Below are 13425 nucleotides of genomic sequence, written 5' to 3'. Positions count from 1 at the left end.
TTCCTGGAAATGAATCAGAATTACGTAAAGAAGTGTTAAAATAGCCTGCATATTAAGTACAATAATCTCAATTTTAAACATGTTGGAGCTATCAGTCGAAACTGCATTTGTGTTTTCCTTCTGAAATTGCGACATAGCGAATCTCACATGATACATGTTACGCCATCGATTCAAAAACCCTGCAAAGTTACATGGCGGTCCTGCCCTGGCTGAGTGACGTCACGGGGCCGGGTCCAGGCGGACGTGTGGAGAGTTCTGAGAAGAAAAGGACGCCGGCGCCATGTGTCTGCATAGAGCCAGCAGTAAACCTGCGGGAACTCGGCAGAAACGTGAGGGCCACTCGTTTTTGACTTTTAAACTCAGTAAATGGACAATAGGGTGATTGCGATGAGACCTCGCGCCGAAGGTGAAGATACGCCGTCGACTTGTATTTCGCTTTCCCGACTTTCAAACTTGCGTGGTGTGCCGAGGAGGGGACCGTGGTTGATCTAGGGCCCACGGCTCCGTCGAGGCATGGAGAAAAACACAGGACGCGGTGCCATGGCTGATTTGGACCGAGATCGGCAGTATTGTGAGCTTTGTGGGAAGATGGAGAATCTGATGAAGTGTGGACGATGTCGCAGCTCTTTTTATTGTAGCAAGGAACACCAGAGACAGGACTGGAAGAAACACAAGCAGGTTTGTAAAGAGGCCGAAAAAGGCCCGCAGACAGAGCCGTCGCAGTCTCGCCCAGATAACGGCAGGAAGGACACGGAACCGCGGCGGATCCTCCAGGAGAGCAGCGAGACAACGTCGCACCAACACCCCGCTCAAACAGGGCTCCCCACACCGACAGATCCGATCAAGCCTGCTCCTGGCACTAAAACTGCATGTGACACCATGAAACCTGGGGACGGGATTTCTAACAAGAAAACAAACGGACAAACACGGTCTGTCCCCCAAAAACTGGCCACTGAATACATCGTGCCGTGCATGAACAAACACGGTATCTGTATTGTTGACAACTTTCTCGGAGAGGATCTTGGACTCCGAATCGTGGAAGAGGTCCGTGCTCTCTATTTAACTGGAGAATTTACCGACGGACAGCTAGTCAGTCAAAGAAGTGATTCACCTAAAGACATAAGAGGTGATGAAATTACTTGGATCGAGGGAAAGGAACCTGGATGCGAGAAAATTGCGGTTCTGTTGAGTCGCATGGACGATCTCGTCCGACACTGTAATGGTAAACTGGGCAACTACAGAATAAACGGAAGGACGAAAGTAAGTAACTCCGCACGGTTCTCTTTATATTTAACAGTGAGTGTTGAACACGCATCCCCAAATTTGCTTTTCTTAAATAAATCTTAAACATTCATATAAACTACAACTTGTTTGAATAAAAATGAACAAATATCAAAATATCACAACACTAGTTCAAATGTAATATACAACGTTATAAAGATATTTACGTCTATATAAGTAGTATAAGAATAAAAACTATAAAAGTATAAAAGATGAAATAGTACAGTACAGTAATACGGTCTGTTTTTTTATTTCTAAAGGTTTCATTTAACAAATTTCACTAAGCTGTTTGTTTATATGAGCATTTCTAAAAGGGTGGTTTAGGATATGCAAGTCACATAGAGACTGACTTCACAATATTATGATGAACTGTGACAGCTGTTGTAAAGCTAGGGTACCTACAGCACTTTATTATATGTGTGTGAAATTTAACCCTAGAGTGCATCTGTGAAACACACAATATCTGTGTTCACATCGGCTGTGTTCACACTGCACTTTAAATTTGCCATGTGGCCAAATCCAGTATTCCCAGTGATTTTTTTCTATTCCAATATGGAGGCTGAAAAGGTACAGTTATTTAACTTGTAGATAGACTATGATGATGAGTACTAAATTGAATCCATTTTACATTTCTATGATGTCTGTCAAAGTAGAGCAGGCATCAGTGTTTGTTAACTAGTTGATTTGTTAATCATTTGGGGGGAAAAACACACTCACATCAGCAGATTATTGATAAGTTTGTCCGTATTTGATCTCCATGCAGTTTTGTACCCACTGCAAGTGATAAAAATATTTTTATGGTAATATCTGATTATGGAAAATTAGATATTTATGATATGTTTATTTGCCAGCTATGAACTACTCACCTTGTATCTAGCTTGTGCAACCTAACTGCTACACAATGGTGACAATGTGATTGTTTATTTTATTGTAACTGGTAAATGTATTAAATGACTTGTTATATTTATTGTTGATGGAGATATTTAAATCCTATAGAGGTAGTTAGCAAACAAATGTAAGTCTGCTGTAAGATTTCTATATATGACTTGGAATTGGAATTCATTTGTTATTTATTAACTGTAAACTATCCAATCATGGTGCTGGTAACCATGTCTGATTTTCTTTCCTTTTCCAAGTGTCATCTTTTAAGATTTCTTTTAAAAAATCAATATTGTTTCATCAGACTTCAGTTCTAAAATTCTCCCTTGAATCAGAATGAGAGGTTTCAGAACTACCAAGCTGGACAACTGGCCTCAAATGAATGAACTACAGACTGCATAAGTTGTGCCAACTTATGCAGTCTGTAGTTCATTCATGACTGAACACACTATGAAAAAATAGTTTAAATGCAGAGTGAAATGGACAAGTGCCCTTTCAGTTCTGGGGTCATGTGGGGAACATCAAGAACATTTAATAGGTTCCCAGTGGGGCAGTCATGGCCTGGAGGTAGGGAACTGGTCTTGTGACCGGAGGGCCGTGGGTTCGATTCCCAGACCTGAGGCCATAACTGAGGTGCCCTTGAGCAAGGCACCTAACCCCAACTGCTCCCCGGGCGCCGTGCTAGGGCTGCCCACCGCTCTGGGCACGTGTGATCCACAGCCCCCTAGTAATCACTAGTGTGTGTGTGTGTGTGTGTGTGTGTTCTAACTGCACAGATGGGTTAAAAGCGGAGGACAAATTTCGATTGCGGTGTAAAAATCACAATTGACAAAATATGGCACATTTACATTTTTTTTTAGTAGACATTAGTGATGACAGGCAGAGCCAGTGTTTTTAGTTTTCCTTTTATGCATGTCAGTGTCACTATTCTTATTTATGATTTTCTCTTTCATAATTATGGTATTTGTTAACAAGCAGTGTTGTGCCTGTTGTATGATTAATCATGCAAGGTCTTTCTGGGTCTTTGTCTAAATGAGTCAACCAGACTTTTTTTACATTTTAGTGTATGAGACTAAAATGGATCTGATTACATTACATAGATTTCATAAATTTTCACCTTTCTAGTCTATTAATGTAATTATGAGGAACTAGTAGGAGGTATCTGGATCCTTGTGAGTTTAGCTTATTAGTATAACAAATGGAGGAATTTGGTTCAAATCCACGTATAAGAAAAAAAATACTGAAGAGGTGTTTTTGCTAGATAAGTATGCTGGATATCTCTAAGATTTCAATGCTCAAGACAGGAGTAAACTCATTGTTACTCCTAAGGAGTGGTAATTTTTTCTCGGGCAGTTATTCAATAGATTATATTTATAATAGATTAAAAATGACCTACATATTTGTGATAAATGGCTTTACTTCTTACCTATACTTCCGACCCTGGGTTTTACCATAGGAGATTGTCTGCCCCACAATTGCACTCACTTTACATACTATATTTGATGTACATCCCTAAATTAAACATAATATTATGGCAAATATTGTATTAACACACACGATGCATCCTAAGATAAACTTAATATTATAATAACACATACACCACATAACATACAACAAACATTTTTTTCTGTATAGATATGGGAGGTATGTCTGGTCAGAAAGAATGTTATAATTAAAACAATGAAAAAGAAAAATCCCTTAATCATTTTGTTTCCATGTATGTATGGAAAATATGGAAAAAGGCTCCCATTTATGCCAACATATAAACAGAAAATTAAAACATGCCGTGAAAGTATTTCATGGTCATAGCTGAAATTAAATGGCAAAAAAGGGAAACACATGTTCAGTTTGGATTTATTTCTTCATGAAATGCATAATAAGTGTCGAAAGAAAAATGAAAATGCAGTGTTTGGTATAGCCATAGGCTATATACCTGACAACATAAAAAAAAAACAAAAAGCAAATAAATCAATATCATCATTAGGCCTAGTAGTTCAGTATTCACCATATATATATGTGTGTGTGTTTTGACTCCATCTGCCTGTGTTTTGCTTCTCCTTTCACAATTGTTTATTTTAAAGTAAACTTGAATGCAGATTGTTCATTTGAATGTGGGTGGAGCAATTCCAGCATAACTGTCCCTGAAGTCGCCCATCACCACGTCTCTGCATCCTGTATCTCATCTTCTCCTGATCTTCTCACCTTCTTCTGATCTTCATATCCTCTTCATCACTCTGTTCTTTTTCTTTTCTTCATCATTACATGAAACCTTCCAAATTGCTTTACACTGATTTTGGCAGGGGGCATTCAATGCTTTTATAAAGGCTTAGAATTGTATTAAAATTTTGAAAGTTGAAACATCATCAATATGTGATTAATAGATAGAACCTACCTTCAGTGTTACTGCTGATGTATGAAGCTTTGGACAGAAAGAAAAAATGTAAATGCCATGGAAAGATGCAAAAATGTACAGAAATTGTATGGGTTTTTTAAATCTTTGCTTTCTATGCAATATCATAAGAAAGGGTTCAAGTGGCAAAAAAAGACATTAATACTGTAAACCGAGGACAGTGGAGTACCAAACTGAGGACAAATTCACAATATTCCATACAAGCAGATCTCTGAATAGTTGCCAATTCTCCTTTATGAAATATCCCATCACATGATGTTTGCATTCTGTTTTTTTTTATTCCTGTTTGTTTTAACAAAAACACAGCTATTTATAATTTTTGACAATATATAATTATTGTTTATGTAATTGTAAGTATAGAATATGTATTTGAACACCCTGTGACTTTGCAAGTTCTCCCACTTAGGAGGTGTCTGAATTTTTCATCTTAGGTGCATGTTCACATGTTCACTCCACTCATTATTCTAAATGAGAAGCACCTATTTGAGGTTGTTAGCTGCATGGACACATGTCCACCCTACACAAACATGACTGTCAATCTCCCTCTGACTGGTGCTCCATGCAAAATCTCACCTCATGGTGTAGTAATAATCCTAAGAAAGGTGAGGAATCAGCCCAGAACTACATGGGAGGAGCTGACCAATGGTCAATGACCTGAAGAGAGCTGGCACCACTGTTTCCAAGGTTACTGTGGGTAATACACCAAGACGTCATAGTTTAAAGAGGAGGAGGAGCCATGGGAGAAAGTTCTGTGGTCAGTTCTGTGGGACACCATCCCTACTGAGAAGCATGGTGGTGGAAGCATCATGCTTTGGGGTGTTTTTCTGCACATAGGACAGGACGACTGCACTGTATTAAGGAGAGGATGACCGGGGCCATGTATTGTGAGATTTTGGGGAACAACCTCCTTCCCTCATTTAGAGGACTGAAGATGGGTCGTGGCTGGAGTTTTCAACACGACAATGACCCAAAGCACACAGCTAAGATAACCAAAGAGTATTTCCGTAAGAAGCATATCAAGGTTCTGGAGTGGCCAAGCCAGTCTCCAGACATAAACCCTAATTTTTTTCCTAAATATATCATAATTAGAATGATTTTGAATGAGCCAGTGAGACATGATGAGATCCCAGAACCCAAGAGGCCCAACAGGCACAACCGGCCCAACAGGCACACAGCGTGAATAAACACCAAAAAATAACACACATACTTTCCCAAACCTTGCCATCGAGGAACTTGCATACAAATAGGTAGTACAATTTAATTAAAAAATTGGTTTGTTGCATACATTATTTAAACAAAGGTGCAGGAGCCACATAAATAAGGAATGCAAGCACACCAAATGTGAGCAGAGCTGGCTCTCATTCCAGCAGGACCCAGCACAGATGAAGCACTGGCTTGTGCACACAGTCAGGCTGGGTTAGGCAGTTCACTTGGGTTACGTAGATCGCTGTAATGGTTGCAATGTGTGCAACCAAATTAATAATAAAGTTTATAACTGGCTGTACCCTGCATGTAGACGTCAGTTTTGCTGGAAATGCATACTTTTTGTCAGTTTTATTCTTAAGCCAATGTGCTAAAGGTTCCTGCCAAAACGTGCTCAATAAGCGTGTTTGGTTGTGTAGTGAAGAACATGTCAAATCCATGAGAGTGTGAGGGTGCGTTGTGTGTGCAGGAAACAAGGCAAACAATGTAAAGGGCAATTAATACACAAATAATTGTGTTATCCCTTGTGTTGGTGACTTAAAATAAAATCCTGTATGTTCACAGGTTGTTTGTTAGCTGTATGTGAATCCATTGGTGATCACCCCCATTCCCTACTCTGTGCTGTGGCCATGGCAGATGTGTGTTCTGGTGTTGTGTGAAGAGCTGTGTATGCCAGAGTTGGGCTACTGGAGGAGCATGACTGCCTCACGCTCTGCACGTAGCACAGGACTCAAATACAGCCTGTCTGGCTGAGCTCCAGCAGGCAAGGTTATATCAGTTCAGCAGTCTTTGCCTTGAGGGCTGACGGAATGTTGTTGGTCACATAGCACACACGAAGGAGGACACGTGATTAGAATAGTGCTGAATTAGTCAGATTACAGAAACAGATTTATGATTTATGAAAGCTGATCATTATTCACTGCCATAATATCAGTAATGTGTGCAACATCCTGTAGTATAACACCGTTTTACCTCTGGGACATGGGCACACGCACATGGCAAACCTCTCTTAAAATAACACTAACAATGGGGTCATCATAACAAAATAACACTAACAATAGACTTGTAACATTTTCACTGGTATGAATTCCAGTTCACAAATTATTAATAGTGCCATGAGGAAATACTCCAAATGTACTTTTGATTAGTAATATTAATAAAACTAATATAAATATGAATATTAGTACCATTCATTTAAAATAAAATGTTACTTATTTATAGTAAAACTAATGTACATTTAATTTTGACATTTAAATAGTAATTTTATGTAGTTACACTGATTTTGACTAGTTAACATATTAGCAATAAATATTCATATCTTGGTTTAGACTATTAGTAATGCTTAGTTATTTCTAACTTAGGTTTGACTGGCTGTAAAATGGTCTTCTGACGACTCTTTGTAAATATTTACATTAAACTTGTTGTTGAGCCTGAAAATGAGCTCAGTAATGTCATTTTATCACAACGTACCTGGTGTGATACTTTTGATTCATTTTATTTTGGGCTGATTTGGTTTGTACTGCACAATGTTAAATCAGAAAATATTTTGGACATGACTACTTTATGAAGCTCATGAATCACTTTTTTGGAATTTAACAACAGCACAGTTTCTTTCTTGTGCTCTTTGAAAATGTATTACTAGTAACATGGTTACTGTCACGTTACGGTCCCCGAACCCTTCCTTTGGGGCGTGTGTTAACGTGGTCTGCGTCTATTCGTCTGCGTCAGTGTAGCTCCGTGGGTTCGGGTGCGTCTTGTCATTATCCGTCTCACCTGTGGCTCGTCTCGTCATCACGTGGGGTTGATGTGGTCTGTCTATTTAATGTGCGTTCGCGCAGTGTCTTGTGCTCGTCGTTGTCTAAAGTCTACACGTTTCAGTGTGAGTGTCTGTTTTACGTGCGCTGTATTGCGCAATAGTTGTAGTCAATAAACGTGACATTTGCTAAAGCAAGGATCTGTGTCTCGTCCTTCGCCTCGCACCCAGCGTCACAGTTACATTTACAGGACTTTAGTTCATATAATGTCCTAACAAGAGCATTGCCTAGCTAGTTTTCAAAAGAGGCTACATAATCAACATAATTAAATCTAATTAATTTACTTAAATCACATAATTTATATAAAATTCTTACTAGTCAGAATTTAGTTGCAGAACTAGTTGCAATTACTAGAGAATGGCATATATTTGTAGTAATTGTAGCTAACCAGTAACCAGTTAAAATAAGTTGTAAGAAGTTCATATATCTACAATGCCATCACAGTTTAAGTTTTCATTGTCAGCATCCTTGATATTTGAGGCAGAACCAGAACAATTGTGGGAACTTGAGTATTGGCCAGGAAATCGAAGGTGACATCAAGTGTGTTCACAGGAATGCATATTGAGAAACATCCTCTAAGATTTTATCAGTATTTCTGTAAAAACTGTTTGGGGAGCAGTATTCATGAGCTCGGCTTTCAGTGTTATAAAATTACTTTAATCCAGGATATACAGAATCAGTAAACAATCTGGAAGTTAACTACTGGCTATAGTAGTTTATGTTAATGTGTAGCTCAATTATTGGCTATCACAAATATGACTCTTATATGCATGCAGATTGATTATTAATACTTAATTTAGAGTAAAGTAGCTAGAGCTGCATTGACCATCAAAGTTGCTAGTCCCCTTGACAAAATAAGTTAATGTTAGGTTTTGTGAAACGGAAACTTATTTAGGAAACCCAGTTCTGAGACAGGCCCCAGAAGTGCCTGCACAAGTTGGGTGTTCATCTGAATATTTTTAGTTTCTGAACACCATTAGCAATTTGAGCAATCTAACTAGTTAAACACCTTGACTCTCTTGTGTAGTTTGCCTCCGAGCTAGCTAACTATGGTTTCCTATTCACAGACTCCACAATCCAAATATGGATAAATGTTGATTTTACTTGCTAAAACAATGTACTGTTCTAGCTAATGTATTTTATCTACTAGTGAGAACTAATGCTATTGAAAGGTCACAGATACTACTTTTAAAGTAATTAGCTAATCTTTATAGACAAATTATGAAACTTTGATATAAAATGGCATTAGTTAATGTAATTTTTAAAGAGAAATTTGGATCTAAAAGGAGTAGTTCGTTTGGGTACCAGCGCATGAATTTTGGTGTGTCTACAATTTCACAGTTGTGTTGAAAAAAGGATGTGTAATGTGGCCCCTTTCACCTGGTTGTTTTCCTATCCAGTGGCGCTCATGCCAGGGCCATGTCTCTGACGCATGCAGCCATCTGTCTTTAAAGTGCTGCTGAATGACTGGCTGTTGTGTCTCCTCACTTAAAGACCACATAAATGTATAGGGTGGCGTCAGCGCCCACTGCCTTTTTCTTCTGGCTTGCAGCCACATTTACTCACATTTGATCTCTTTTGTTTGCTCTTATTCTTGTTCTTGAACACATTCATAATTTATAACACAATTATATTACAATACTACATCTTGTGTTTAAATTCTGCTTTGTGTTTAATTTCAGCCCTGTCAACTAAAATGAATAGAAATTTTACATATATAATTAGGTCCTTTTCAGGCTGTAGGGCTGGGGTTAGGGTGGATCTATACAGTAATGAGCTGAACAGTCAGTAATGACAAAAGCAGCTTGCTGTGAAGCCCTGTCATCATTACTGCATAACTTGGCCCTGTACTTGCATCTGCTTGGTTTCATGGCCCAGTTGGCCAGGCAATCAAATAATAATGAAAGCTAGCTACAAGTATAAAAATTTTAGCTGAATTTTAGCAGTTTTGTATTTATGGTTACGCTGTGCATGTTATGAGAGCTTCTTTACAATGATGAGAATAAAATTTTGGCAAATTCATTTTAGCAATAACTGGTCTTTCTTGACTAGGCTGTATTCTCTAATTTACTGATACATGTACATGAATTTGTGTCCCGAGTTCTAGAACACCACTGGGATTAGGCCAGTGTAGCTATAGAACACCATTGGGATTAGGCCAGTGTACATATAGAACACTATTTGGATTAGGCCAGTGTAGCTATAGAACACCATTGGGATTAGGCCAGTGTACATATAGAACACTATTTGGATTAGGCCAGTGTAGCTATAGAACACCATTGGAATTAGGCCAGTGTATATATAGAACACTATTGGGATTAGGCCTGTGTATGTATAGAACACTTTTGGGATTAGGCCAGTGTATATATAGAACACTATTGGGATTAGGCCAGTGTATATATAGAACACCATTGGGATTAGGCCAGTGTAGCTATAGAACACCATTGGGATTAGGCCAGTGTATATATAGAACACTATTGGGATTAGGCCAATGTATATATAGAACACCATTGGCATTAGGCCAGTGTAGCTATGGAACACCATTGGAATTAAGCCAGTGTATATATAGAACACCATTGGCATTAGGCCAGTGTAGCAATAGAACACCATTGGCATTAGGCCAGTGTAGCAATAGAACACCATTGGCATTAGGCCAGTGTTGAATACAAAATGAGTTTTTTGACATTGGAAGGTTTTTTGAGAATGAAATAAAGATGATAAACTAATGCAGCAGGCCAACTATTTCAGCAGGTTATTACAATTAAGTTTAACATTAATACTCTTAAAAAAAAAACCCAAATACTTGCCAAATGCTGACTAAGGCAGCTCTTTGTTTCTTCCAGGCAATGGTTGCCTGTTACCCTGGTAACGGCACTGGATATGTGCGGCATGTGGACAACCCTAACGGCGATGGAAGATGCGTCACATGCATTTACTACTTAAATAAAGGTTGGAATGCCAAGGTAAGCAAACTTATCATGGTACAGGGATCTCAAAGTTAGGAAAACTAACCATGGTACAGATGTCTCAAAGAACTTGGAGCTTTTTCAGACTTTTGAAAGTATTTTAAATCAGTATTTGTTTTGGATGATCTTCTGAAATCTAAATCAGATGTTGTTGGTGAAAAACATTCTGTTGCTGAAATCAGCATTAATGAGCGTCTAGTGTGAAAGGGGTCCTAAATGGGTGCAAAAAAGGGTGAAATGGGTGAGAGAGGCAAGATATATGATTTAGGCCTGTTTGAATGTCACTAAAGGTTTAGAAGTGTGCTTGAGAGCAGGCAGAAGAGGCATGTGCCAAAGGGAGTCAGTGGAGCCTGTTGGCAGCTGTCTAGTGGAAGTTGGCAAATATGTCACAATACAGTAATTTTAAACAGTTTAAGCCACAAAAATCACATAAATAGCCATCTTACTTCACTAAACATAAGGCACTGAGTAGCCATGACAAATGAAACGTTTTATTACTAATGCAAAATTGACTGAACTTCACATGAAAGCTTGATGATTAAAATGTCCCCTTTACTGGTGATTAATACATTGGTTGGTGATTAATACACTGGGGGAGGGGGGATAGTCATTGTCAGGGTGTGTGCGAGGTAATAGTAATGAATGTGAAGGATAATGTGAATGCTACAACTGTTTTGGAATTCAATGTCTAAGCAAACAAGTAAATACATATCATAATCTCTTGATCTTTTTTCTTTTTAACCAAAGGAACATGGTGGTGTTTTAAGGATCTTTCCAGAAGGTAAAGCTCAGTTTGCTGACATTGAGCCTCTGTTAGACAGACTTCTGTTCTTTTGGTCTGACAGACGGAACCCGCATGAGGTCCAGCCTGCTTACAGCACCCGGTCAGTGTGGGGAATGCCCTAACATTACACACTGATGCACTGATGTATCTATCATTGTATCAGTAGGTGCTAAAACATAATACAAAACAAACTGTGATCTGTGAAGATGTAATGGCTGTATTGTGTGTGTCTGCAGATATGCTATTACTGTGTGGTATTTTGATGCTGAAGAACGAGCCCGGGCCAAAGAGAAGTACTTAACCAGTAAGACATCCAAGAGGGACCAGTTGTTTAAGATGTTTGAATTCGTGTTCCTATTTCTGGATATTGTCTCTTCACATCTCCCACGTTTCATGTTTTTCTTATTTTGAAAGTTGTAGAATACTACATATGTAGTATCTGTAATATAAAGGCTGCAGTTTTACATCTCTGTGAATTTCTTTGTCTCTTTTTCAGGTGCTGGAGAAAAAGGAGTGAAAGTGGATTTGAACAGGCCATCTGAGGCAAACCAATGAGGGAAGGGTGAACAAACCCAGCTAATGTATATAAAGACATAGAGGAAGGTGGAGGTGTGACTCTCCAGAACGTTGTTGCCTGTTGTTGCTGTTAAAGAAGGGATGATTGCAGGGAAGACAAATTGCCGTGCTGTTTTTTTTTTCTTTTTCTGTTTTACATCCATGTACAGATGCTTCTCCTAATGACACTGAATGTGCTGAATGGAAGGCCCTGGGCTGCAGGGGCAGTGCATTAACCAGGCGCTGTGTTTTTCTTTACAAAGGATGCTGTGCCATACAGGAGTACTGAAGCACTGAAACTAAGCAAGTGTGTTTGTGCTTGATGTAGAAAAATGGTTGGATTCATAATCACTTGCTTATACTCTTTAAAAAAAAGAAAGAAAAAAAAGAAAAAGGTACAGTCTGCTTAGCATACCATAGAGTACACACATGCTACTTTAAAGTTATATGATGTTTGTTTAACTCAGATAGCTACTGTCATTGCTGTTTTTGTTTGCAAGCCTACATTTGCACCTGTTCATTGAGGTTGTATGAAAGGTGATCATGTTTTTTTTTTTCCTGTCTTGCACTGGTTGCTGGAATGACTTTACCAGTGATGCCATATTTGTCTGCTGTTGCAGACATTCTCATGTTTGTCAAAAAATCCAAACTGCCACACCCCACTTGTCCTGCAGATTTGAATAAAAATATTAAATGGAGCTTTGATGACTATCTACATAACTGTAGCTGTGTCATTTGATGTGAATAACATGAACTTATCCTGATCTGTGTAACATGTATAACAGCTAATTCTGAACTCAAGAACAGTTTCTGGAGTTACAGTTCCTGTCTGTATGCTCTTCAGGCATGATTTTAGAAACAAAAAAAATGTAAGGATAATGTATCAGTGCTTTAAAAAAAATTGACTTGCATAGGTTATAGGTACACAATGTATAACTCATAAATTCTCATAAAGGATTAACAATTCATGAATAAAGTATTTCTGAATGTAAATAAGAGTATTTAACTGTACTGCTTATACTATTTGAGATGTTAATAAGATTTATTGATAGGCTACTTGCTATTTTTTTTACTCAACCTGCTGACATCCTAAATATTTTATTTGCAAGTACCTAAACACTGATATTGAATTCAGTATAGTTCACCTATTTGTACAATACTAGCTGTCACAAAGCTATACAGAAATCTAGTTTTAAACACCTAATGACCAGGCTGAGGATGACAGTAGAATACTCTGGATATTCCCTGAGACAAAATAAAGACAAAAGAAACTTCACAGGAGATAAACACTAAACGCTTACCCTAAAGCCTCCTGTCTCAACTCTCTGATGCTATATGTATTGTGTTCTCTGTGGCAGATCCACTCAGCATGTTATTCTTCTTAGTTCCAGTATTAGCCCTCCTCAATGGAGATGGAGGATTGCATGTCAGTCAGAGCTTTATAGCTCACTTCCACTTAGCATCCAAGGATATTGACACTAACACAGCTGACGCCATAGGTTTCTCAGCTTCTAACCCTTGTTGTTTGTCCCT

The 13425-nt window shown here is 38.4% G+C and overlaps 1 protein-coding gene across 1 annotated transcript; it reads left to right on the top strand.

Annotated features, from left to right (window-relative positions):
- The first annotated feature begins 222 nt into the window (after positions 1-222).
- egln1b (egl-9 family hypoxia-inducible factor 1b) lies at positions 223-12590 on the top strand. The gene is made up of 5 exons (XM_077023319.1): positions 223-1260; positions 10431-10550; positions 11301-11437; positions 11574-11641; positions 11834-12590. The coding sequence occupies exons 1-5, from the start codon at positions 514-516 to the stop codon at positions 11890-11892; spliced, it is 1131 nt and encodes a 376-aa protein (XP_076879434.1). The 5' UTR covers positions 223-513; the 3' UTR covers positions 11893-12590.
- The last annotated feature ends 835 nt before the right edge of the window (positions 12591-13425 follow it).

The sequence above is a fragment of the Brachyhypopomus gauderio genome, chromosome 12, assembly GCF_052324685.1.
Source record: "Brachyhypopomus gauderio isolate BG-103 chromosome 12, BGAUD_0.2, whole genome shotgun sequence".
NCBI lineage: Eukaryota > Metazoa > Chordata > Actinopteri > Gymnotiformes > Hypopomidae > Brachyhypopomus > Brachyhypopomus gauderio.
This window is presented reverse-complemented; position numbering and strand designations above follow the sequence as displayed.